The sequence below is a fragment of the Bos grunniens genome, chromosome 9 (genome assembly GCF_055505025.1).
Source record: "Bos grunniens cultivar Pamir isolate PY7600 chromosome 9, Bosgru_T2T1.0, whole genome shotgun sequence".
Lineage (NCBI taxonomy): Eukaryota > Metazoa > Chordata > Mammalia > Artiodactyla > Bovidae > Bos > Bos grunniens.
In genome coordinates this window covers 36,146,019-36,172,051 of record NC_141173.1, presented here as the reverse complement: position 1 = coordinate 36,172,051, position 26,033 = coordinate 36,146,019, and the positions used below count along the sequence as shown (strand labels likewise).

General features: G+C 38.2%; 2 protein-coding genes across 5 annotated transcripts in view; one reads left to right on the top strand and one right to left on the bottom strand.

Moving 5' to 3' along the window:
- The window catches only part of LOC147365799 (uncharacterized), a 571,237-nt gene that overhangs the window by 37,867 nt on the left and 507,337 nt on the right, over positions 1–26,033 (bottom strand). The gene's annotated exons all lie outside the window — the stretch shown is intronic.
- Positions 1–26,033, top strand: part of LOC147365801 (uncharacterized) — an 856,584-nt gene that overhangs the window by 825,355 nt on the left and 5,196 nt on the right. For 3 of the 4 annotated variants that reach the window (XR_015132780.1, XR_015132770.1, XM_086317214.1), the window contains one exon: positions 14,578–14,643. The exons of the other annotated variant lie outside the window; for it this stretch is intronic. Coding sequence is in view for 1 of the 3 variants with exons in the window: in XM_086317214.1 (XP_086173340.1) it covers positions 14,578–14,643 (66 nt within the window). In the remaining 2 variants the exon portion in view is untranslated. The remainder of the gene's footprint in view (positions 1–14,577; positions 14,644–26,033) is intronic. 4 annotated transcript variants of the gene reach the window in all.

Sequence of the window (26,033 nt, the reverse complement as noted above, 5' to 3'; positions counted from 1 at the left end):
TTAATAATGCATTTTACTTAATCCACTATATCAAGATACTGTCATGTGAACGTGAAATCAATGACAACTATTAATGAGATAACTTGCATCTTTACTTCCATAGTAAGCCTCTGAAATTGTTTATTTTACACACAAGAGCATCTCAATTTCAATTAGCCATATTTTAAGTGCTCCAAAGCCTTTGTAGCTTACTGGCCCCCACATTGGACAGAAGAGGACCTAGAACTTTGGGGATGAGTTTTGTCTCCCATTTACCCATAGTCCTTCACTTGACAGCTCCTTTTCTAACCATGTGCCCTTCCCTACTCTTTCTGAGCCACCTCTCATTTCATGCTGGTCACTGAGCAGAATGTTGGCATATTAGTCCTCAGTTATATGCAGTCAACTTCCCCTGGACCTCAGGGTAGGAGAGTATGTGGAATGAGATGCTTTTTCTTTTCTTCACTAGCTTTCCTACACACCTCTATATAAGTCTGTGTTATGTGTCCATCTTTAATTGAGAGGGAGAGAACTAAAATCACCAGGCTATGATTAGCGATGTCAAAGTTTGAGTTGACTAAAGAAAATTACCCATCAGTACAGTTCAGTCACTCAGTCGTGTCCAACTCTTTGCGACCCCATGAACTGCAGCATGCCAGGCCTCCTTGTCCATCACCAACTCCCGGAGTTCACTCAAACTCACACCCATCGAGTCGGTGATGCCATCCAGCCATCTCATCCTCTGTCGTCCCCGTCTCCTCCTGCCCCCAATCCCTCCCAGCATCAGAGCCTTTTCCAATGAGTCAACTCTTCGCATGAGGTGGCCAAAGTACCGGAGTTTCAGCTTTACCATCAGTCCTTCCAAAGAACACCCAGGACCGATCTCCTTTAGAATGGACTGGTTGGATCTCCTTGCAGTCCAAGGGACTCTCAAGAGTCTTCTCCAACACCACAGTTCAAAAGCATCAATTCTTCAGCACTCAGCCTTCTTCACAGTCCAACTCTCACATCCATACGTGACCACTGGAAAAACCATAGCCTTGACTAGACAGACCTTTGTTGGCAAAGTAATGTCTCTGCTTTTCAATATGCTATCTAGGTTGGTCATAACTTTCCTTCCAAGGAGTAAGCATCTTTAAATTTCATGGCTGCAATCACCATCTGCAGTGATTTTGCAGCCCCCAAAAGTAAAGTCTGACACTGTTTCCCCATCTATTTCCCATACAAAAGGGTAAATTTAATACTGCCTAACCCTGACTGCTTACCATTCCATTTCAACCCTGATGATTTAAGAGAAAATCACAGACAAAAAGAGAAAATCCTTCAAAAGGATCCTCCTTGCATGCTCCCCTGGAGAAGAGAATGGTAACCCACTCCAGTATTCTTGCCTGGAGAATCCCATAGACAGAGGAACCTGGAGGGTCACAGAGAGTCAGACACGACTAAGTGACTAACACTTTACATGCTTCAGTCAGACCTTGGCTCTACTTTCTTGACCTTGGGCTCACTTTTGTCTCTGAGAGTATTTCCTTCTTATTACTCCACACGGTATCCATGTGCCCTTAGGAAAATTGCACCCCAATGCCCAAGTTTAAAACAATAGTTCTTGATAGAGAATACCCACTAAGGGGATTTGTGGGAGGATTTTTGATTGTTGACTGATTGGCATTTAGTGGGCAAAAGCTGAAAGCTGGATTCCCTGCAAATATATTGGATTATAGTCCACCAGGCTCCTCTGTCCATGGAATTTTTCAAGCAAGAATATTGGAGTCGATTACTATTTCCTCTTCCAGGGGACCTTTCTGACCCAGGGTTTGAACTCGAGTTTCCTGTGTCTCCTGCATTGGCAGGTGGGTTCTTAATCGCTGAGCCACCACACACGAAGCCCGTGTAAACTCTAGGCCATATAATCTTTGATATTATTTCTTTAAGAACTGCCAAGCAACCTTTCAAGTTTCAAAGGCTAGTGATATTTTTTCTCCTCATTTCTATTTATATAAAACCTTGAGAACAAATCTCCATTTACATTTACTACAAGTCATACTTCTTGTTCATCTGGGAGGCATGGAATTTAACAGAACATATGTTCAGAATTTCACAAGAGAAAGGAAATTGTAAATATGGCAATCAAACCATAAAAATGCAGCTAAAAAAACTCCTTTTCTGAATTTTAGTCTCGCAGAGAGACTAGCTATTTGGATGGCATGGTGTTAGGGAGGTTATTTTATTTTATACCTTTAAAAAAGTAATTTGTTCTGAGTAATCATTTCCCTCTTTGTCTATCCAGCTAAAACACAAGATTTTTTTTTGTAGTATATGTATTTTCAAATTTTTATGATAAAAACTATTTTGGATATATGTATATAAATTCCATGCCCCAGCTAAACAAACAGGGTGACTTAGAAAAAAAATCTTGGACAAGAAAAGCGACAATCCAATTGACAATCTGCACTTAAGAGATAACTTCTGCCTGGTCCATATCTGCCAGGCAGGGATCTTCTGGGCCCTATTGGGCCATTGCAGGCTGAGGCCTACCCTCCCTGATTCGGGGACACAGAATCAAAGTAGCATGATGTCCAGCCGCCACAGCCTAACACTGCCTTTCCTTTTTGGCTTTGGCTGTTTGCTATATACTTGTACAATAAGTTGAAATATTTACAAGTGAAATCAGACCTCACACACATTTATTGTCCTTTCATCTGCCCCCCAAAATTACTAAAGCCTTCACATTCATTCATTGACCCCTTATGGATTTCTCTCCTTAGAATTTCCCTCTGTTTTCTCCTTCCTTCCATTCCTGCCACTGTAACTCAGAGAAGACCCTCATTGTTTCTCAGTCAGAGCAATCAGAACTAGGCAGCCTCCTAAATGGCACACCTGCCTTTTTGTAAAAAATATTTTGGCTGCACTGTGCACCATGCAAGATCTTAGTTTCTCAACCAGAGATTGAAACTATACCCCCTGCATTGGAAGTGCAGAGTCCTAACCACTGGATGGCCAGGAAGGTCCCACACCTGCTTTTAATCTCATCTGTACCACATCCTTTTCCTAATGCCCAGAGAGTAACATTCCTAAAATACTAATGAAGCATAAAGCTCTGCTTGAGATTGTTCACTTTTTCCTCTGAGATTAAATTTCTTTGTTTGAGATTAAATTTTCTCTGAGATTAAATTCCAATTCTTTAGTGTGATAAGGACTGATGCTGAAACTGAAACTCCAATCCTTTGGCCACCTGATGCGAAGAACTGACTCATTGGAAAAGACCTAGATGCTGGGAAAGATTGAAGGCAGGAGGAAAAGGGGCTGACAGAGGATGAGATGGTTGGACAGCATCACCGACGCAATGGACATGACTTTGAGTAGGCTCTGGGAGTTGGTGATGGACAGGGAAGCCTGGCATGTTACAGTTCACAATGTTACAAAGAGTCGGACATGACTGAGCGACTGAACTCAACTGGGTGTGATATTCAGATTTTTTTCAGGAATCTTCCATCCCAGTTTATTTCTCCAGGATTATTGTCACCCTGCTTATTTAACTTATATGCAGAGTACATCATGAGAAACTCTGGGCTGGAAGAAGCACAAGCTGGAATCAAGATTGCTGGGAGAAATATCAATAACCTCAGATATGCAGATGACACCACCCTTATGGCAGAAAGTAAAGAGGAACTAAAAAGCCTCTTGATGAAAGTGAAAGAGGAGAGTGAAAAAGTTGGCTTAAAGCTCAACATTCAGAAAACGAAGATCATGGCATCTGGTCCCATCACTTCATGGGAAATAGATGGGGAAACAGTGTCAGATTTTATTTTGGGGGGCTACAAAATCACTGCAGATTGTGATTGCAGCCATAAAATTAAAAGACGCTTACTCCTTGGAAGGAAAGTTATGACCAAACTAGATAGCATATTGAAAAGCAGAAACATTACTTTGCCAACAAAGGTCCATCTAGTCAAGGCTATGGTTTTTCCATTGGTCATGTATGGATGTGAGAGTTGGACTGTGAAGAAAGCTGAGTGCCGAAGAATTGATGCTTTTGAACTGTGGTGTTGGAGAAGACTCTTGAGAGTCCCTTGGACTGCAAGGAGATCCAACCAGTCCATTCTGAAGGAGATCAGCCTTGGGTGTTCTTTGGAAGGAATGATGCTAAAGCGGAAACTCCAGTACTTTGGCCACCTCATGCGAAGAGTTGACACATTGGAAAAGGCTCTGATACTGGGAGGGATTGGGGGCAGGAGGAGAAGGGGACGACAGAGGATGAGATGGCTGGATGGCATCACCAACTGGATGGACGTGAGTCTGAGTGAACTCCGGGAGTTGGTGATGGACAGGGAGGCCTAGCGTGCTACAATTCATGGGGTTGCAAAGAGTCGGACACGACTGAGCGACTGAACTGAACTCAATTTCCTCAAATTCTCAAGCCCAACTGCTCTAATTAGCAGCCCTCAGATGCATCATGTTTGTCCATTTTTGCCCTCTCACCTTCCTCTGCTTGCCTTTCTTTTAGCCGGGTGCTCTTACTCTAAATTAAGTACTCCTGATTCCCTGAAACCCAGTTTGAGTTAGAAACCCTGGTTTTGTGTCTTCCATGCACATGGTGATTCACTCACATCTAGCCACTCTCTAGGTGTTAAATTATCTGTTTACTTGTTGGTCTCCTCTCTGTAGGCACTGATTCTTTGAATTTAGAAACTGAAACTTTTTTTTACTTTTAGTTTCTGAATCCTCAATATCTAGCATAACACCCGGTGCATGATAAATAGCCAGTAAGGGCTTATTGAATGAACAAATGAAAACACTGTTCTTCTGAACTCCCTGAAATATTCTAAAGAAAAGCTAAGATTATCAGAACATGCTGCAATTATCAAGCACACCACCTTAGCAGAGTCATAACAGTGTCTCAGAAGAAAGTCAGTGGAGAATATGAATGGAATTTTGGAGTCTGGGAATCAAGTGATTTAATGTCAGTCTTTCAAGATGAAAGACTGACTGGAATTGGGAAAAGGTTGTGATGTTATAGATTAATCAAAATAGCAAAGCAAGGGTCTAGAAGCAAGTCATATTAAGTGAATTGTTACTTGGTAAGTGAATTTTTGTCCTGGTAACTAGATGGTTATCTTAAACTGATATTCAGAAAATAACTAAATAAAACTGAAGTTGTTTATCAGTTTGCAGAATTCTTAATCCTAATAACTATGTCATTTTACATTCTTAATCCTAACAACTATGTCATTTTGATGCTCATAGTCCCAGTTCTTAGTCCTTGCATCCCTTTGCCCCTCAAACTTCATTCTCCTCTTTTAAGATGGCACTTAAAGTCCTTCCAAGTAAGAATAGAAATGACACCACTGAGTACTACCCCATCTGCTGTATAAACTTTGCTAACACTAGGCATTCCATAATATGATGCCATTAGGAATTCTTCCTCCCTTCATGGAGCTGATACAAATGTCACAAAGCCAAAAGTACAAGAAGTACAATTGATATAGGAAAAATTAAAACAGAACAAAACAAGCTAGTTCTGATTATCCTTCCAATTCTATCCTTATAACAGCCACACATTCATTTTTTGTTTCTGCTGCTTCATCTCTTCCTTGAGCCAGTAAACCCCAATGCCCTAACCGATGCTTAATGTATGAAGACTCAGAGAACAGGAAAAAATACTAAAGATGAAGAAAAAAATATTAGCTAATATGTCAAAAAACTACCCCAGTGAGTTTTAAATTATCTGGTTCTCTCCAAAATGTCACCATAGGCAGCCAGCTACTCCCTCTATTTCACCATCTTCTGCTTTGTGTCCTCTCTTCTGAATCCTGAGATTTCAACATCCTTGCCAGTGAGCTACAAATGTTACAGCACCATCAAATTGAAGTCCACTGACTTGTTTCATTGATTTTAAGAATAAAACATCTAAAATTTTACAGGTTGCAAGAAGTTCTTATGCTAAAACCATATTACCTTACCTATTAAAGGTTATATCTTAGTTTCATCTTCAATTTATATGTCTTCAATGTCATACTTTTAGGGGGAAAAATAGGCATTGCTGAAGTTACCTTAAGATTTGGAAAAAATGTATAGCTCTAAAAAATTATAATATGAAATAAAGATCCAAAACAATCACTTCTCCTTGGTATGATGCAGTGATTCTTAAAATGTGGTTCCCAGACCAACAGCATCAGTATCAAATTGGAACTTTCTAGAAATGCACATTTTAGGCACCTTCCCAGATTATTGAATCAGAACTTTGGGTTTCAGCAATTTGTGTTTTAATAATCCTTCTAGATGATTATACATGTTAAACTTTGATAACAATTGACCTAACATCAGTACTCTTAAAGTTGAGCTCTGAGACTTGAGTAAAGCAAAACCTAGTTTAGAGTTATTTCACTGTAGATTCCTCATTGCTTATAGAAAATCCCTCCCAAGGCCAGTCCCCTGAAGATTTCCATCTATACACTTTTCATACACAGCAAAAACTTTTTAAGTTTTAATTTCAATTTTTACCTTTCTTTTCAGGCTTGTCATGCATTTCTGCCCATCTTTTTTTGCAGAAAGAGTGGGAATTTTTACTAAAGTAACCTGATGATATGAGAGAGTAATTTGTTAATCTAAAAGTAATCTAAAGCTTACTGGGGTAGTTTTTTGACATATCAGCTAATATATTTTTTCCTTCATCTTCAGTATTTCTTCCTATTCTATGAGTCTTCACATATTAGGCATCAGTTAGGGCATTCGGGTTTACTGGCTCAAGGAAGAGATGACACAGCAGAGCCAAACAATAAATTTGTGGCTGCTTTAATGATAGAATTGGAAGGATAAAATTATTTAATTTTGAGATGAAAGTGAGTAAACGGCTTTGTAAATACTGGGCAACACAAGAGTTCTGAGAGGACTAACCTAGAGCTTTCTAGCGAGCAGTTGCTAGTCAACAAGCCTAAAGTATCGAAATCATTTGAGACAGTTGGTAAAAACACATTTCTTTACTTCACAAAAATCAAAGTTCGAAGGTCAAGTTACAGAATCCTTAGTATTTATTGAATACTGTCTTATTATTTTATTATCTATTCGTATTTACAGAACACCCTCTTGTTGCAATTACCAGGCCTACTAGTGGGCTGGAGAATATTAGACCAGAGCAATAATTGGGGATTTAGACACTAGTGGCCAACTTGCAAAGCAACACTCTTGGGATCATTCAGTGCAAAAATTAACAAGTTAACTTGTATAACTGTCTCACACAAAAAATATTTGCACTTCCATGCATCTTAAAATTTCTTTTCTTTTTTTATCCTGAGATGTCACCTTCAAACAGAATGGTATGCAGTGTCTCATTAGAGGCACATCAATTGTATAAAAGTGAAAGGCATGACTCAAGATTACAAAATTGTAGGAGTTGAAACAACTGCTACCCTAAGATCCTCTATTCACAGGTACATAATGTATATATACGTTAAAAGACTTCAAACTATGCCTACTTCCAACATGCTCAGTGACAAACTATTTATAGGTCTGTACCTGTGAAAGCTGAGGTTAGATATTCAGAGCCTTAATTAAATATAGAAGAATTTAATTAGGGGATGAATAAGAAATAATAACAAAAAGATGTGTTTAGAGATTTTGAAAATTATAAACAAATTAGGTGGATGATCGACCTAATTATACTTAATCCTAGAACAAAATATAAATACATGTTAGTGAGCATCCTACATAAATATGTTTTTCTCCTATGGAGTCATCAAATCCTTGGTCAACCAGCCCAGTCAAAGCATGTCAGTCTAGATACCTGTTTTATAAATATCTCTTAAAATAAATTTTTAAAATAGAATATTTTAGAAATAATACTTCCAAAATCTATCAATGAGTATTTTACCACATTTAATTCTTAAAGTAGAAATGTATATAAGCTTTTGCTTATTGACAACAATCATGGATACAATGGTATTATATAGAAAGGCACAGAGGAATCTACTCAGGACTTATTGAGGAATTAAGAACTATCTTCCCCAAAACTTCCCTGGTGGCTCAGGTGGTAAAGCATCTGCCTGAAATGTGGGAGACCGGGGTTCAATCCCTGGGTTGACAAGATCCCCTGGAGAAGGAAATGACAACCCACTCCAGTACTCTTGCCTGGAGAATCCCATAGACAGAGGAGCCTGGTGGGCTACAGTCCATGGGATCGCAAAGAGTAGGACACGACTAAGCGAGTTCACTTTCTTTCTTTCCCCAAAGCATATAGCTCCATTCTTCTGAGGTTCTTGTTTGGCTTGTCATTCTGTAGTACAACTCAGTATGTATAAACTCGATAACTGTAGTCTTGAGTATATAACTAATAAAGCTGCTGGTGATCTCAGTACTAAACCTAGCAGCTTCCTCCTTTCTTTCTATGGATGTATATGCATACGCATGAGTATAATATGCGTGAGTGTGTGTATGTGTGTGTGCTCTGTGTCATAGTTCTTTATCCTGCCTTATGGATTGGCACTTCTGCTGGCAGTAGGCATATCTTCCTGCAGAACCTCTCTAATCTAAAAATCTCATTAGAATTACACATAAGGTAGAATGGTAGTGCTATAGTCCTGACTGTGATTTTTATACATAAGAGGAAATCAAAGCTTTCAGAGCTAATTAGTGTAAGGTTGGAGTGTAAGTATAGGTTTCTACACATTTGAATTCACAATCTCTTCTACAGCAGAGGGTTGGGGTGTGGACAACAACATTTTACATGTAATTGTGATTACATTCTGAAAACAACTGCAAACCATTTCCCGAGAGGCCTGGAAAGGGTCTCCTCTGAATCATATACATTTGTTTAGTGTGTTTTTAAAAGACGATATTTGTTTTGCTTTGTTTTTCCCTCCTGCTTGTGTCCAAATAGATTTGTTTGTGAAATGGCAACTTTGAATCTAGAAACCTGTCCACAAGTCTGAAAAAACTGGAATGAGAGTATAAGGAGGCCATAAAGAGGATATGGTTGTGCTTTCTGTGGAAACAGTCTTGCAAATGTCATCCACATAGTTCATTATAGAACTAAATAAAATCTTAAACTGATGAGTTGTCGGAAAAGAAATACACTGTAAAATTAGGATGTATCAGAAAACATATATTGCACTGTTCTGAAGTATATCATTTAAATCTCTCCTAATCTCAGTGTCCTCATCCATCAACTGAGACCAGCGTTTTCCACCTCAAAGAATTGTTATCAAGAGTAAAGTGAAAAACATTTTTTTTATTAAAAAAAAGGGGGGTAAGTCTACCCTGAGGTCCTGCTACATTCTTTGTGAATTATTCATCAGTGGTACAGGCACTGAAAACAAACCAAAAAAGTCTCCTGAATTCATATCTGTTCATGGGCTATTGAAGTTCATGCCACATCAAGTTGAAATTTGACTGATTTAAAAAATGTATTTTGGCATGGTTTGTGCATTCTATATCAAAACAAGATAAAGCAATATCTAGGTAAAACAGCCTTTTTCATTGTGATTCGGTTTTGGCATTTGGTCAGGTAGTATTAACTTTCTAAAAAGCAACTATAATTCAAAAAGCATCTAATGACAATCCATTGTACTTCTTCTTCCAACTCGCAGTGAGTCATTTATCATCATGATGAACAGTTCCTGGTACTTTCAAGGAACTATAATGCTTGTCTGATCCTTCATTCAGAATTTGAGTTCATTTCCACCAACTAATTCCACTAAATGTCACTGAATAAAAGGAAACATTATGTCCAACTATTGCATGAAAAGCAAGAAAAATGATAAATGTTTCCTTAGCTACAGATTTGAAAGGAACAGAACATGCTGAGATGTGAACCAGAATAAAGGTGGTGGACAGAGCACATTGGGATGTCCCATTTTTTTCCTCTAAAGGCAAATTAGGTAAAGCACGAATACCTAATAGGTAGTCAGGACACTCTTCTCTTAACCAATGGGTTCAAGAACGTGTGGAGGGAGTAGGCACAGAGTGATAAAGACTGCAGGCATGCACACACACACACACACACACACACACACCCCTTATCATATTCATATTTGCACCAATAAAACTCTCAGAAAATAAGTACCAAATGATACCTTAACAGGAAGAGACCATCAAAGGGGAGCAGTTAGAATCTTGCCCACGTTCTCTTGATTGTTGACGTTTTAGCAGTGTGGGAACAAAATTTACACAAGTATCATCTAGTTAGCACCAACTGCAGACCACCTTTCCTCTCTACTTGAAGAACCCGTTTTTCCCCCTCAGCATTGACTTATTAAGATCTTACCAAGTCAAAACTAGAGCACTGGGCCATTTTGGGATGGTTTTGCCCACGGCATACCCTGTCGTAGCTCATATAGGTCCCTAGTAAAGAGACGAGATGAGGATGGACTGTAGGATGTATGGACTGTATGGATGTGCTATAGGCCAGCTTAGAGCAAATGATAGTTTAACTCAGTTTGCATTTTTCTATAACTATTACATATCATATATGCAGACATATAGCATAACAAAGGGAAATGTCCCCAAATGGAAAACCTCAGTTCCAATAAATAATGGTGAAAAAAATAAAGAAAAAATATTTGTGAGATCTAAAAAACTTTTATAAAAAAATAACAATCTTTTTAATGAGGTTTAAAATAAGGGTGGAAACATCATAATAAACTGCAATAACTCAACCTACTCAGGGTTAATCTAAGATAAAGCATTTTAAAGCCCCTGTATTGTTTGTAGGTATGAGTAGGTTAAATTATTGGTTGATTCATAGTTTGCTATATTAAATATAAACATATTAAATAAACATTACAATTTTAAGGGTAAACACTAATTGTATAGTTATTTACCTTTCCACCAGACATAACTTCCTTTCCTCCACTACCTCTCTCTTAAAATCAGTGCAGTGTTAAATATGCTCATCTTTGCCAATAATTGGGGTCTCCTTATAGCAAGATTTCTTTTGATGAATATCATCATTAGTACGCTCAAGAACCAACTATATATATATATTTTTCTCTTTTAGGCAACTTACACAATTTTTACTGGGATATAACATTTTCTCTTACTGATTTATAAGAACTCTTTCCTACAAATGAGGCCATAAAATAAGAAAGAGTAATAAAATTCAGTAAACAAGGAATTTACCTTAGAAGAAAGCAAGAGGAAATTCCCAGAAAGGTAAAAGAAAAGCCCAGGGAAGTCTTTCTACAGCTAGCCTATTGCAGAGAATGTCAAGGGCAATGGGGAGAATGTTGGGAGGAAAGCAAACAGACCTGGCAGATCATCTAGTGTGTTTGGTCCCAGTGAGAAATCCCTCCAGACAGCTTGCAGATCAATCAGAAATAGTTTCAACAAAACTTAAAAAACTGAAAAAATCAAGGCCCTTTTCTTCTCCAAGAGAAGAAAAAGTTGTATAAGAAACAATATAATGATATAATGATTGAACTAAAATTTAACAATAGAAATGAACATAGATTTAATAAAAATGTGAAATAAACATTAAGATGACAAAATGGAAGTATTTGTATGTGCATGTGTGCCTGCTAAGTTGTCTCAGTTGTGTCTGATTCTTTGCAATGCTGTGGACAGTAGCCTGCTGGGCTCCTTGGTCCACATGATTCTCTAGGCAAGAATACTGGAGCTATTTCCTCCTCCAGGGGATCTTCCTCACCCAGGGCTCAAACCTGCATCTCTTACAAATCCTGCATTGCTGGGAGGGTTTTACCACTACCACCACCATTATTTATAGTAAATATATAGATATATTTCTCTCAATATTGAAATAATTTCATCTCTCTTCAGCATACATATTAACACAAAGTTCAATTTTTTTTTCTCCTGTTTCAGCAAGATAATTCTTGCTCCGTTCATAGAATAACAAATGATGTAAAGACAGGAACATGTTTAAAAGCTCTGGTAAAGTTACTGCCTCAGCCCAGTGTCTTGGTGTATTTGAAGAACAACAAATGAAGAATGCAATCAAGTGAGCTATTTGGATACAATCTGTAAAAGTCAACTTGAGTTCATGACCCGATATAAAAATGTAGATTTAGCAATTCTTATAAATTTCACCATGCAGGAAATGGGAAGTTATCTGAGTTGTCTGTATTCAATGAGCATGTTGTTGCTGTTGCTATTGCTGTTGCTAAGTCGCTTCAGTCGTGTCCAACTCTTTGCGACCCCATAGACGGCAGCCCACCAGGTTCCACCATCCCTGGGATTCTCCAGGCAAGAACACAGGAGTGGGTTGCCGTTTCTGTCTCCAATGCATGGAAGTGAAAAGTGAAAGTGAAGACACTGAGTCGTGTCTGACTCTTAGCAACTCCATGGACTGCATCCTACCAGGCTCCTCCATCCATGGGATTTTTCAGGCAAGAGTACTGCAGTGGGTTGCCATTGCCTTCTCCATCAATGAGCATATGTAGGAAAAATTATTGACTTTTAAAATATATATTTGTCGATTCAGACCAAAAAACCTAAACATTCAACTGTGATATTACTTACTACTATCTGAGACTACATGGCATGAAAAGATGATATCTGATTCCCTGAGTAAGCAGGAAAGAGTAGACTGTACAATGACATCAGTTTTCCAAACTTAATAGTTCTCTACATGTCTCCTTTTTCTCACATAAGTACAGGGCTGGATTTCAACTCAGATTGTTCTCTTACTGTGAAACACTTTTAGTTTCTTTTCAAGACAAATGAAAGGAAATGTGAACTCAGATTTTAGGACAAAGATTCCATTTTATAACAACTATTCATTGCAGGCCCAGCAATTGACCTACAACTGTTTATTGGTATGGATAGTGGCTATAAAAGTCCTCAAGATGAACAGATGTTCTGTGAAAGGAAATTTCTAATTTGAACATTGACTCTTAATTAGAACTGAATTGTTCAGACATTGCCACTGGTATCTGGATTCTGACTTTATTGGATCCCTCACGGATGAAGGACACTTGGAGTAGGAAATGGCAACCCACTCCAGCAACCCACTTTCATGGAGAATTCCATGGACAGAGGAGCCTGGCAGGCTAGTCCATCAAGTCACAAAGAGACATGACTGAGTACGTATGCATGGGTGGAAGGGTGAACTGGAGACGACTTCTCATATGTGCAAAACATATAGAGCCACCCAAACACTGGGAAAGGAAGTTGTTACAGATGAGAATTATACAGACGATGATAGATGAAAAACAGGTCTAGAAAAATAAAGGGACTTTACCAGGGTTACACTATAAGCTGTCTTCACCCGACTCAGATAAATTTTAAACTAATCAGTTGAGTCCTGTGGTAGTCATTTCCTATTAGAAGTATGTACATTCTAAGCAGCGGTTCTTGACCCTGGCAGCACACTAGAATCATATGGATCATAGTGAGACCCTGACCCCACCTAGTCCAGTCAGAATCTCTTGGGTAAAGCCCTGGGAGCTATATATTTTTCAACTCCCCAGGTAAGTCCTAGGTATATTCATGTTGAGAATGATGATTCAGAAAAATGTTTAATTAACAAGATATTTTGAATAGCATTTATTAAGACAAGCCAGGGTATTAAATTCTCACAGATTAGGTAAAGGTTTGAACTTGAATTAAGTTTATATTTTCACATTTAGTATTACTCACATTTTACCAATAACAAATTAACTTATACATGCAAAACTTAACCTTCATAAAGCAGGGAAAGGATTCTGAACTGTGAGAAGCTCCTTCCTAGCCTATCTTTATCAGTCAGGATGGAATAAATTTTGTTAAAGTAACTAATAATCCAACATTCCAAGGGCTAAAACAAAACCACTGATATCCTGCTCAGGCTACATGTTTATCATTGGCTGGCAAGAGGGGGTTGACAGAAAATTCAGACATAAGCTTTGGTGATCACAGAGGCTGAGAGAAGAGCGTGGCTGTATAGTGACTCTTAAGTTATATTCAGAAACTGAACCACATATCAATTCTCCTTATGTCTACTTGGTCTAAGTGAGTTACATGGGTGCAAGTGGTTTCAAGCACATGAAAGACTGAAGTCCTCTATCGCATTTAGAACAAGAGAACTGACATTTATAAACAGTTCTGAGCACTACTTCACTATTCTAACTAATCCCATATCCCCCAGCAGGTAGCTAACAGAAATGCAGAGGATAGTCACCAAAAACAGTGCTCACTCACATCAGCTAAACACCTAATAAGCACAAGGTATTGAGGACAAAAATGTATGGAAGCCGTGGAGATATCAAACACAACAGAAAGTATGTGCAAGCCTTTGGCACACCGTACACCAGGCTTCCTAGTGGCTGATACGCAGGTAAAGAATCCACCTGCAATGTAGAAGACCTGGGTTCAATTGCTGGGTTGAGAGGATGCCCTGGAGAAGGGAATGGCAACCCACTTCAGTATTCTTGCCCGGAGGTTTCCATGGGTAGAGGAAAGAGTTGAACATGACTGAGCGACCAACACTTCAATTTTCACACAGCAAAAATGAAGATGGAGTGGTAGTCAGGGGCTGTCATCACAGCTATCATATATTGAGCATATACCAGGTACCAGAAATTTCTTAAGTAATGTCTATGTTTTATTTATTCTTACAATGATGCTATGAGGTATGCACTGTTGTTCTTTTTTTTTTTTTTTTTTTAGGTAATGAGATTGAAGCATTGAGAGAGAAAACAACTTCTCCAGGTCGTGACCTCACAAGTAGCAGAGGTAGGATTTGAACCTACATTGTCTGGATCCGAATCTTAATGTTTAACCATACAGTGTGGGGTTAAGAAGGTAGGATTTTAGATCTGGAAGTAGCCTAAGAATTACTCAATTCAAGATTTTCATACAACAGGTAACACTATTAGGCAGTAGCTAAGCTGGAGCTTCCCTGGTGGCTCAGAGGGTAAAACATCTGCTTGCAATGTGGGAGACCTGGGTTTGATCCCTGGGTCAGGAAGATCCCCTGGAGAAGGAAATGGAAACCCACTCCAGTACTCTTGCCTGGAAAATCCCATAGACAGAGAAGCCTAGTAGGCTACAGTCCATGGGGTCACAAAGAGCCGGATGTGACTGAGCGACTTCACTTTACCTTTAACTTTTAACCTTTAAGCTGGAACTAGACCCTGTGAAATGAAATATTTCTGGCCATATAGGTGGGCAAAAAAGTCACAATTATCAATGATTTCTACCCTCCTAATGTGAATGCCACCAGGGAAGTTAGTGGCATTCACATTAGGAGGGGGTGGCAGCAAGAATACTGGAGTGGGTTGCCATTACCTTCTCCAGAAGATCTTCCCGACCCAGGGTTGAAGTCAGGTCTCCTGCATTGTAGGCAGACTCTTTACCTTCTGAGCCACCAGGGAAGTAGAATGGATGTGAGAGTTGGACTGTAAAGAGGGCTGAGCGCCGAAGAATTGATGCTTTTGAACTGTGGTGTTGGAGAAGACTCTTGAGAGTCCCTTGGACTGCAAGAAGATCCAACCAGTCCATTCTAAAGGAGATCAGTCCTGGGTGTTCTTTGGAAGGAATGATGCTAAAGCTGAAACTCCAGTACTTTGGCTACCTCATGCGAAGAGTTGACTCATTGGAAAAGACTCTGATGCTGGGAGGGATTGGGGGCAGGAGGAGAAGGGGACGACAGAAGATGAGATGGCTGGATGGCATCACTGACTTGATGGACATGAGTTTGAGTGAATTCCGGGAGTTGGTGATGGACAGGGAGGCCTGGCGTGCTGCGATTCATGGGGTCGCAAAGAGTCGGACACGACTGACAACTGAACTGAACTGAATGTGAATGAGGGAGACCTGTGTTTCATCTCTTGGGTTGGGAAGATCCCCTAGAGGAGGGCATGGCAATCCACTCCATTATTCTTGCCTGGGGAATCCCCATGGACAGAGGTGCCTGGCAGGCTACAGTCCATGGGGTTACAAAGAGTCAGGACACAACTGAGCGACTAAACACACAGCACACACAATGTGAATGAGGGTTCCCAAATGAGAACACAATGCCTGTGATCCAGCAGATGACTCCACCCCTCCAGATTGCTGAGGAGCTTAGGCGGGGGGATGCAAGAAGCTGCCATCTGCCATGCCTGCCTCCACTAAGGGTGACAGGGAACAGGATTGATTCTAGATAGCTTAGATGCATATGAAAGGAATTAATTCAGTGAGCCCAGAGGCTTGCGTCTTCCCATATACAGAAGAATGCTAATTTCCTTAGCTTGATATCTGGTTTTCCTTAATCTGCTGTTGTGATAGCCACTTGGTGGAGTCTGACACTGTGTAGACCCCAGGATCCTCAGTCCATGAACTTCTCCAGCAAGAATACTGGTGTGGGTTGCCATGCCCTTCTCCAGGGGATCTTCTCAACCCAGGGATCAAATCTGGGTCTCCTGCATTGCAGGCAGATTCCTTAATGTCTGAGCAACCAACGAAACCCATTTTCCTTACTGCTTAACAGTAATCTTTGATATTCAGACTGCCTGTCCCCTATTGTTACAAAGTGGTACAGAGCCTGACTCCCTCTCCTGCCTCCTCAAAGTACTTTTCTCAGGGGTACTGAGATGTTGCCTGCTGGGCTTAACATGCCCACCAAATAAAATAACTCTCCGTTTACAGGTTGTGACTAATATGCTTTAGTCAACAGTCCAAAGTCAACTGACAACTACTCCAGGGTTAGTCCCTTTACTGGTGACATATTTTAACTTTTTGAAGCTATTATGGAACAATTGGCTTAGCAGAAGGTGATGAGAGCCAGTTTCAGTGCACATCGTTCAAGGTATACTCTATATGTGGGCACCTGGTTAAATGTGTAAACTGAGGGAGAACCCAACCCGTGTTCTGCTTCCCAAGATCTGTCACCTAGGTTACTGAAGTTAGTGGAAAGGATGTCTTTTCTTAATTCTAGGAAAGCAGGGTTTCTCAACCTCAGTGCCGTTGACATCTCTAGCCAGAATGTTCTTTGTTGTGGAGGACTATCCTACACAATACAAACATCCTTAGTCGCTATCTACTAGCTGTTAGCAACATCCCCTCATCCCCAGTTATGATAGAACACTATCTCTAGACATTGCCAAATGTCCCTGAGGTATGTGTGTATGGGTTGCGGGGCGGGGATGGTATAATTGCCCTGGGTTGAAAACCACTGCTAATAGAGGCTTGATCTGCTAAGCTGTATACCCCAGGGGCACTCTCTCTCCCCGCAGAGCTGGTACTTTTTTTTTTTTTTTCCCCCTGAATACAAGATTTCTGTAAGAGCTGGCAAACAAATTATCTCTTTTTAAAATTTATGTTGGCTGCTTCTCAACCAGACTTGCAGCAGCAGCACTAACATTTATTTACTGAAATAAAAATACACATCTGGAAAATTAAATAAATTCAAAGAGAACCTTCTCTTGGTCTTAATGATGAATATTATTCTTGATAAACACTCTAAGATTTACAGGATGGAATCTCTTAAGAATGTTAGCAAGAACATTGTCTACAGCTGTGATTGCAACATTGAAGTGCTGAAAAACAACTGACATTTCCCATCAATAAGGACGTGGTTAGGTAAAATGCAGTGCATTGTTACTATGTAAAAAGAAATACCCATTTAAAAAGGAACATGGACACATACTGCCATCGATAGAATGTGAACTGAAGAGGCAAGTTACAGAACAATATATATAATATGATCCAATTTATGTTTAAAGTATACATTATGTTTGTGCTCATGGAAATGTAGAGGAAACTGTTTGTGAAGGGAAGTGAGATCGAGAGAGAATCAGTGTGTGTGTGTGTGTGTGTGTGTGTGTGTGTGTGTGTGTGTGTGTGTGTGTGTGTGTGTGTGTGTGTGTGTGTGTGTGTGTGTGTGTGTGTGTGTGTGTGTGTGTGTGTGTGTGTGTGTGTGTGTGTGTGTGTGTGTGTGTGTGTGTGTGTGTGTGTGTGTGTGTGTGGTGTTGACACACCATACTGCTTTATTTTTGTATTTAACAGCAACAAAATTTCACAAAACATGTTAAGCAACATCTTTGTGTGCCAGAAGGCACAGTTTTACAGGTGACTTAGAAAGGAAGGCCCTATTTAGTTTCATGAAATTATTAAAATTTAATAAGACATAAGCTTTAATTTCTCTATCCCATGAAGGAAACGGACAGTCAGTCATTGTAATTAACCAAAGAATATTTTCAAAAGTTATTGTTTTCAGAAGATAGTTTATTGCAGAATGGTGTTTTAGCTTTCTTTTGCTAAAAAAAATGGATTTTTCTTACCAAAATTATGAGAATGTGGGAATTTTATTGTATTTTATTTCAATTCCACATATTTTTAAAATATTTTGAGAGATATAAGGTCAGTTTCTAACTGAAGATAGAATTGACCAGCATAGCATAATAGTGTATGTAGTCTTCAATACTAGGCAAAGAAGATTTCAACTGAGCTTAAAAATATGATCAAAACTACATATTAAACAAAATGAACACATATATTGTTTATTTTTAGTGAATTATAATTGCCTAGGAGATAGGCATTGATAAACTAAAATTTTTATTTTAGCTCTATCATCAGGCATTATTTTTGCAGAATTTCAAAAACATGGTAATTAGGACCACAATGCTTAGACAAATGAGTGTTTTTAAAATACTAAAGTAGTTTTAATAGTAAGGTTTATTCAAGATTCAATTTTTTAAAACAGGGGAATGCTTCTTTTCTTTGGATGCATTATTTACTCTTCAACAAAAACAGTGAATCATTTTCTATTCCGACACCTTTACACTGGATGGACACAAAATGGTTATTCATCTGAGCTTTCTCTGTATTTGGTAATCAGTTGAGTCATCTGATTTCTCCCTATTCATGGAAAGCTGTGGAAGGACCACTTGTTGAGACTGTATCATGTTCTCTATCCCCTTTCTCTCTTTCTGGTTCCGTCTTGTTAGCTTTATTAGCCTTGAAAATGTAATACTATAGCTATGGGTGTGTTTGTCTTCCTGGATAACTGAAGCATTCAACTGGGAAAACAAAGTTCACACATTCTTTTTCTACTTCAATTAACAACTGTGTTATACACTGACAGATAACTAATGAAAAATAAGGGGTTATGAAAACATAATGGCTTAACCGAATGGGTTGCAATTAAAAGCTTATCAATGCCCACTTTCATCATTCTGTGGTGCTCTGAAACCTCTAGAATATAATTAATATTTCATACAATTCACAGCTTCTAAATGAATTTTTGCATTACATCAATGGGTAAAAATTAATTAAAAATCGATGACAGACTGCAAAGGAATGTCTTGTTTACACAAAGATTATTGTCCAACTCAACTTTAGAAAAATAATTACCTGCTGCACACTAGGGAGAATTTTACATTGTTATAGAGACCTTCACGTGAATGACTTTTTGAGTGAATTATTGTTAAACAACTGTTGAAGAGTTGAAAATCCTTGTCCTACATGGTATAGCAATTAGGAGAGTTAATGGATATTCTGCTTAGAATTCTGAGAGGAATACAGTTTATATGGTTTTACTGCTGCAATGAAGAATGTGTTGCAGTTTTGCTGTAATAGCTCAGCATAGTGTTATCACTCTATTTGTTAAATAACATTTTTTCTCTACAGAGAAGCAAAGAACTGTTGTAATTATTTATTGCTTCTAAACCTTTTAATTACTCAATATCTGATTTTTCTTTTAAAGTATTGCCTTTTTAAGGTGGAACTGTTCTAATGATAGGCAAATACAACCTATTCAAATATAACCTGTTACTAGTGCCATCCAGGAAGCCCCAAGATCAGTGTTTAAGAAAATACCGATATTAGTTTCCAATTTTAAGGTTCCTACTAGAGACATCAGCCATAGGATATTAAGTTCAAATTTATAGGCTGCCAAATTGTATGTCATTTCCCCAAGTATGCGTCAAAGACCCAAACTAAATTGAGTATGGCAAGGAGTTGACAGATATAAATAAATATTAATAGATAGATGATATTAATTACATAACTAGAATGCTGAAAGATAGATTATAGACTCTTCCCACTTTCTTCAAGACAGCATCCTTGATCTAAGAAGCAAAATTAAAGATGCAATCCTACCAAAAAAAAACAACACAAGTTTATAACTGCATGACTGTATAACTTCTCTTCCTGCTATATCTGGAGAAATAAAATTAATTAAGCTCTGTATCATTGACATATCTATGTAAAAGAATACACTATACTGTAGTTAATTCTTCAGTACTGCTAATCTTTTAATCTAGTTCAAAGCATTTGGCAATTGAATATTTCTGTTTGAATTTATGAACTTAGTGTCCTATGGCTAATAAAAACAGTATCTGTATTTTCTTAAACATTGATCTTTGAAGTAGTTGGGTGTAAATCTGATTCCCATGTGAATTTGAGGTATTCCATTTCAAGAATTTACAAAATCTCAAAACTATACTTACTCTTGTTTGAACACTATTATGAGACCCTCTAAGACTTTACCTTTGAACTTGTAGGATACTGTGCTCCATGTGCGTCTCGCAAATGACTCTCAAAGTTGTAGTCAGAATTAATAAAGTTTGTCCCCTGAGCCTTGGCATATGTGGAAATATTAATACAAGTAGAGCATTCATGGCACCTTTCAGGCTCTGTCTAGATGCTCTGTGGCAGGAGTATTAGAAAATAATTCTCGCCTTGAGTCCAACCAATCAGCCACAACTAATTTACATGACAGTATAATTACAGGCATCCATAAGTATTAGTTGTTTCAATTACAACCCCATGTAGATACGCTAAGGCTGACTAGTTTGATAAAAACATACAGAGGAAAACATTGCAAAACTTCTGCCTGTAAACAGGAAGACAGTTTCACTCACTTAACTTCCCACTTGGCTTTTTGCTTTGTATCAAATTCTCACACCTAATTTATAATTTTGTCATAGATTATAAAATCAAATTCTTCACTAAGACCAAGTGAAATTGTAGCCAGCATTTGTCTTGATCTACATGGCTTGTCACTCCATCATTGGCGATTAATTTAAATTTATCTGATTCACTGTGTTCTCTAAAACGTCATGCAGATTTTTAACCAGGAACCCACTTGTCTTCAAGATGTTAGTAAGTGGATTTCTCTAATCCATAGCTATCACTTTTTCTTATTTAAATGGTAAATAAATAAAATGCATAAGCCTCTCTCTCTCTCATTCTCTCCTTCTGTCTCTCTCAATATAGGACATTAAGTGATAATGAATAAAGAATGTGGCTAAATCCATGTATCTGCATAGATTTAACTGTGAAATACATTAAAATCTTATTTCCCTTTCTTAGTTACCCTAGAAAAATCCTCATTAGGCCAACAAGCTTTTTGGCCTAATGAGGATTTTTCTAGGGTAACTAAGAAAGGGAAATAAGATTTTAATGTATTTCATAGTTAAATCTATGCAGATACATGGAGATCCAACCAGTCCATTCTGAAGGAGATCAGCCCTGGGATTTCTTTGGAAGGAATGATGCTAAAGCTGAAACTCCAGTATTTTGGCCACCTCATGCGAAGAGTTGACTCATTGGAAAAGACTCTGATGCTGGGAGGGATTGGGGGCAGGAGGAGAAGGGGACGACAGAGGATGAGATGGCTGGATGGCATCACTGACTCGATGGACGTGAGTCTCAGTGAACTCCGGGAGTTGGTGATGGACAGGGAGGCCTGGCGTGCTGCAATTCATGGGGTCGCAAAGAGTCGGACACGACTGAGTGGATCTGATCTGATCTGATCATCAAAAGTTGATTACTTACTGAGTGTTTACTATGTGCTAAATACTTTTAAGCTCTCCTGATTATATATAAGAAGGTTATTAAAGCTTTTATGAAGGAAATGACAATCTAAATAGGAAACCACTATAGATACCTTCTGTTTTCCAGAAAAGGAGTTCTCCCAACCTTATGTTAATCTTATCCTTTTTCATTTTTATGTCATATTGTATCAACAGAACTAGCCTCCCCAGAGGCATCAGGCCCTGGCTGGGGTATGGGAAAGCACAGCCTTTTTGCTTTATTTAAAACTGTAAGGACACCGCCATGTCTTCTAACTTTAGGTACCCGTAGCCACAGACCTGAAAGAGTCCTATTGTCTTCTCTTTGGCTCTTGTTAACAGTGGTTCTATATCTTTGGTGTTTCTGAGAGATTTCACTTTAAGGTACTCATATTTTTTATTGATTGAGTTCTTATTCTTTGATACAGAGGTTTTCAAACTTTAGCAAATATACACATCCCTGAAGAGCTTTTGTTCAAAACAATGACTGACAGTCTCTACCCAGAAAGATTCAACTGTGACCTGAAGGAACAGGAATCTGCATTTTAAACTAATATTGATAAAATGTTACAGAAAAAGTAGCATGGACTTTTTGGCCAAACCAGTGTTTCTTGTGATTCTTATGTAGGTGTCTTTCAGATCATGCTTAGAGACATACAGCTTTGGAACCTTTGATACAGAATTTTTAATCTGATATTTCCAATTTGAGGAGCCATTGTTGACTGCTTCTCTATCCATGACTTTATCATGTCCCACCTCAAATCCTATTACCTATTTGGGCAACTACCCGCATTCATACCATAAGAATAAAAATGACACTTAGACTGAAAAAACTAAGGATGCCCAGTACCCAGTGCTCTGAGGGAGATGGTCTGGGACAAGCCCCTAGGGATGGATTCAATGGTGGGTTGGAGGGAGACAATGCAGACATTCAGACAGAGCCCATTGGACCAGCAGGTGAATAAAAGTTTTCACAGAGTGGTCAGCACCTGTCCGTCAAAAACACTCCTCAGAGTGATATTCCACACCTTATCCTTCTGTCTTGTTCTTCTTATCATGTATAGAATTGTTTATCATTAATCTGTACCCACCAACTCCTCCCAAACAGGGTAAGCTTTAATGGAACCTTAACTTATTCATTGCTATATCCTCAAATGCTTAGAAATTTACATAGAATATAATATTTGATTAGCAAAATAGCTGAATGAATTTATATTAATAAGTAGTAAGGATTCTAAATGCTGACCAAAATAACAGATTTTTAGTGTTATAATGAACGTTATAATCACCTTATTACAACTAGCAACTAGACTACAACTAGTAGCCACTTACTACAACTACTCACTAGAGATGATTTAGAAGTTGAATCATCTCTCAGCAATGTTTTTCTATTGTCATTTCTCTAAGCATATGAACCTGTTACTTGCTGATGAAACATTTAATGTGTGGAATTTCTGAGTATAGATAGATCTTTCTTCTCGTTAGTAATTCTCTATCTCCTGGTACATGGTACAATTTGGCCCTAGTTCAGCCTCTTAGATCAACACTCCTCGCATGTCTCTCTATAGCATCTGTTTACATCTTGGAAGCTGACTATTAAGTTCTATCATCCCTTACCTTCAAAAGTAAACCTCCCAATTATTTTAATCATTCTATATAAAATGTGGTTAACATTTTGAAATCACCCTTATGACTTGCTTCTAGAACTGCTCAATTGTTGATATTTATATAAATTTCAGGCATCCAGAATTTGACTCAGTGATCCAGGTATGGTCTAAGAATTGCTCTGAGTAAAATGGGATTCTCACTCCCTACTTCAGACAGCCTGCTTATGTTAATACAGCTTACATTTGCATTAGTTTCATTTGCTTACTTTTTCTCCATCAAAATCATAACATAGAATTGTATTTAGCTAACTGTTAATTAATATTAAATTTTTATCCCCTCTTTTAGATTATAAACCTTTTAAAGCATTTGTGAGATAACATTATATGTAGATATATTTAAAATATGTAGGTCTTTGCCTGTAAGAGCAATCAAAAGAAATTTAAGGAAGCCTAGCATGCTGCAGTCCATGGGGTCGCAAAGAGTTGGATACAACTGAGCGATTGAACAATAATCTAAGGGCTATTCAAGCCATCCATTTCTTCAGATATTCCAAAGATTATCCCCAGATGAATTGTGATTATCAGTAAACTATATTTGTGGATTTCTTATCCTGAATTTTTTTTAATGCAGTACCATTGTCTCATACAAGGAACTCTGTATATAACTCATAGATACATTTTTTAAGACATTATTGAGAATATTATCTATTGTGTTGCACAGCCCCTTCTTTTAGATGTGACTTGAATTTATTTGGAAGGGGAGTGCTTGATTCTTAGAATAGTTATTCTGCTTATTAACTATCTTCAGTTTGCCTTATAATAGAGTTCTGTCATTGCAGAACTGATTATATTTCCATTTTCCCATTGGCTGTTAGAAGGTGTATTACCAAATTTATAGTCCAATTTTAACAAATAAAGGCAATTTCATCACATGCATTGGTATTGCTGGTCTAATTCCTGGTGCAATTTCCTGTCCTTATCTTTTTTCTCTAATTCCCCCCTATTATTAGAGCAAACTGCCTCTGGAACCCCATGTCTCATCACCTAACCCATCTCTGATTTCAGCTGGAGCTTCAGTAGACACTTGATAAGAAATTTAGGATCTCCTGGTGTCACACATCTTTCTTCCTGCTGCCCTGAGGTCTTTCTGAGGACTAGAGATTAATTTGAAAGTAGATATGATTGACCTAAGTCAGTTGAATCAAAGTGAATTTTTGGATTTTGATGGGAAGGCTGGGATCAAGATACTCCCTCTTCTCTGCTGGATTCAAAGCATGGAAGATTAGAGCTCCTGGAGGTTCTCTTTGATCTCTAGGGGAGTCAGGTTTAGTACGAAGCCAATCATACAAAAGAATAATATAATGAGACAAAAAAATAATGATCTTCGTGACTCTCCTGAGATACTATATTTCTCCCATATAAATATCTACACTTTCATATTTTCTATGTAGCTTATCCTGTTGGAATTGGATTTTCTGACATTTTTATGAAAAAAGTATCTTAATTGTCCCCTTTAAAACTAGGTATTTTCATTGTCATAATGGAGACAGAAATTGAGCAAATATGATAAAATTATGAGAATTCTGTAAAGGTAATAAACACAATGAGTGTAACACAGTGTTTAGCACAGACTAATTCCTCAATAAATATTAAATGTATCAATTAGTATTGCTTGCTAAGTCACTTCAGTCATGTCCGACTCTGTGCGACCCCATAGACGGCAGCCCCCCAGGCTCCCCCGTCCCTGGGATTCTCCAGGCAAGAACACTGGAGGGGGTTGCCATTTCCTTCTCCAATGCATGAAAGTGAAAAGTGAAAGTGAAGTCGTTCAGTCATGTCCGACTCTTTGTGACCCCATGGACGGCAGCCTACCAGGTTCCTCCGCCCATGGGATTTTCCAGGCAAGAGTACTGGAGTGGGGTGCCATCGCCTTCTCCTCAATTAGTATAAAAGAGTCCCATTACTTGAAACACCATATAAGATTCATAATTTTCAAACTGACCTCTATCTAGACCTTTTTCCCAAATTGCTGACATACATATTTAACTATCATATAGTCTTCCTCAGAAAAACAAAACTAAGATTTTAAATTTATATAGTCCAGAACTATTCTAATTACTTCACCCACTAAGTTTCTCCGACCTTTATAATTATCCAGTTCAGTAAACGGCCGTAGTATAGATCCATGTGACAATGACAAAACTTAGGATCATCATTTCCTCCATATATATCTTCATTCAAGTCCAATTTCTCAGCCAAGTTCTCACATTTCCATAGATGAAATCTACCTCAATACTCACTTCTATATATCTTTTTAGACATCTTCTTACTCCATAAGTTACCAGAAATTTTTGCCCAGACTATGGAAATAGCTATCTGCCTACTTAGTCTTTTTAAGCAGTTGAAGGAATCTCTTTAAGAACATGACTTCATGATACAAACCTACTTAAAAAGCCATCAATAGTTTCCCAAAACTGATGTAGAATTCAACCAGAAGCAGAGATTGCAGAGACTTCTCTACAAGCCAAGAATCACCAAAGATTGCCAGTAACCACTAACAGAGACAGCTTTAACATTTCCCTCAGCTTAGCTAAACTTTAGACAAGTTTATTCCTGACTCTAAGCCCTGGACCTCTCTTTTTTTGAGCATTTACTTTAGTCTCAGTCTCTACGGAAGAGTAGGAGCCTATCTTTGATATGCCAGTTAACAAACATAGATAGTCAGTCTCATGATATT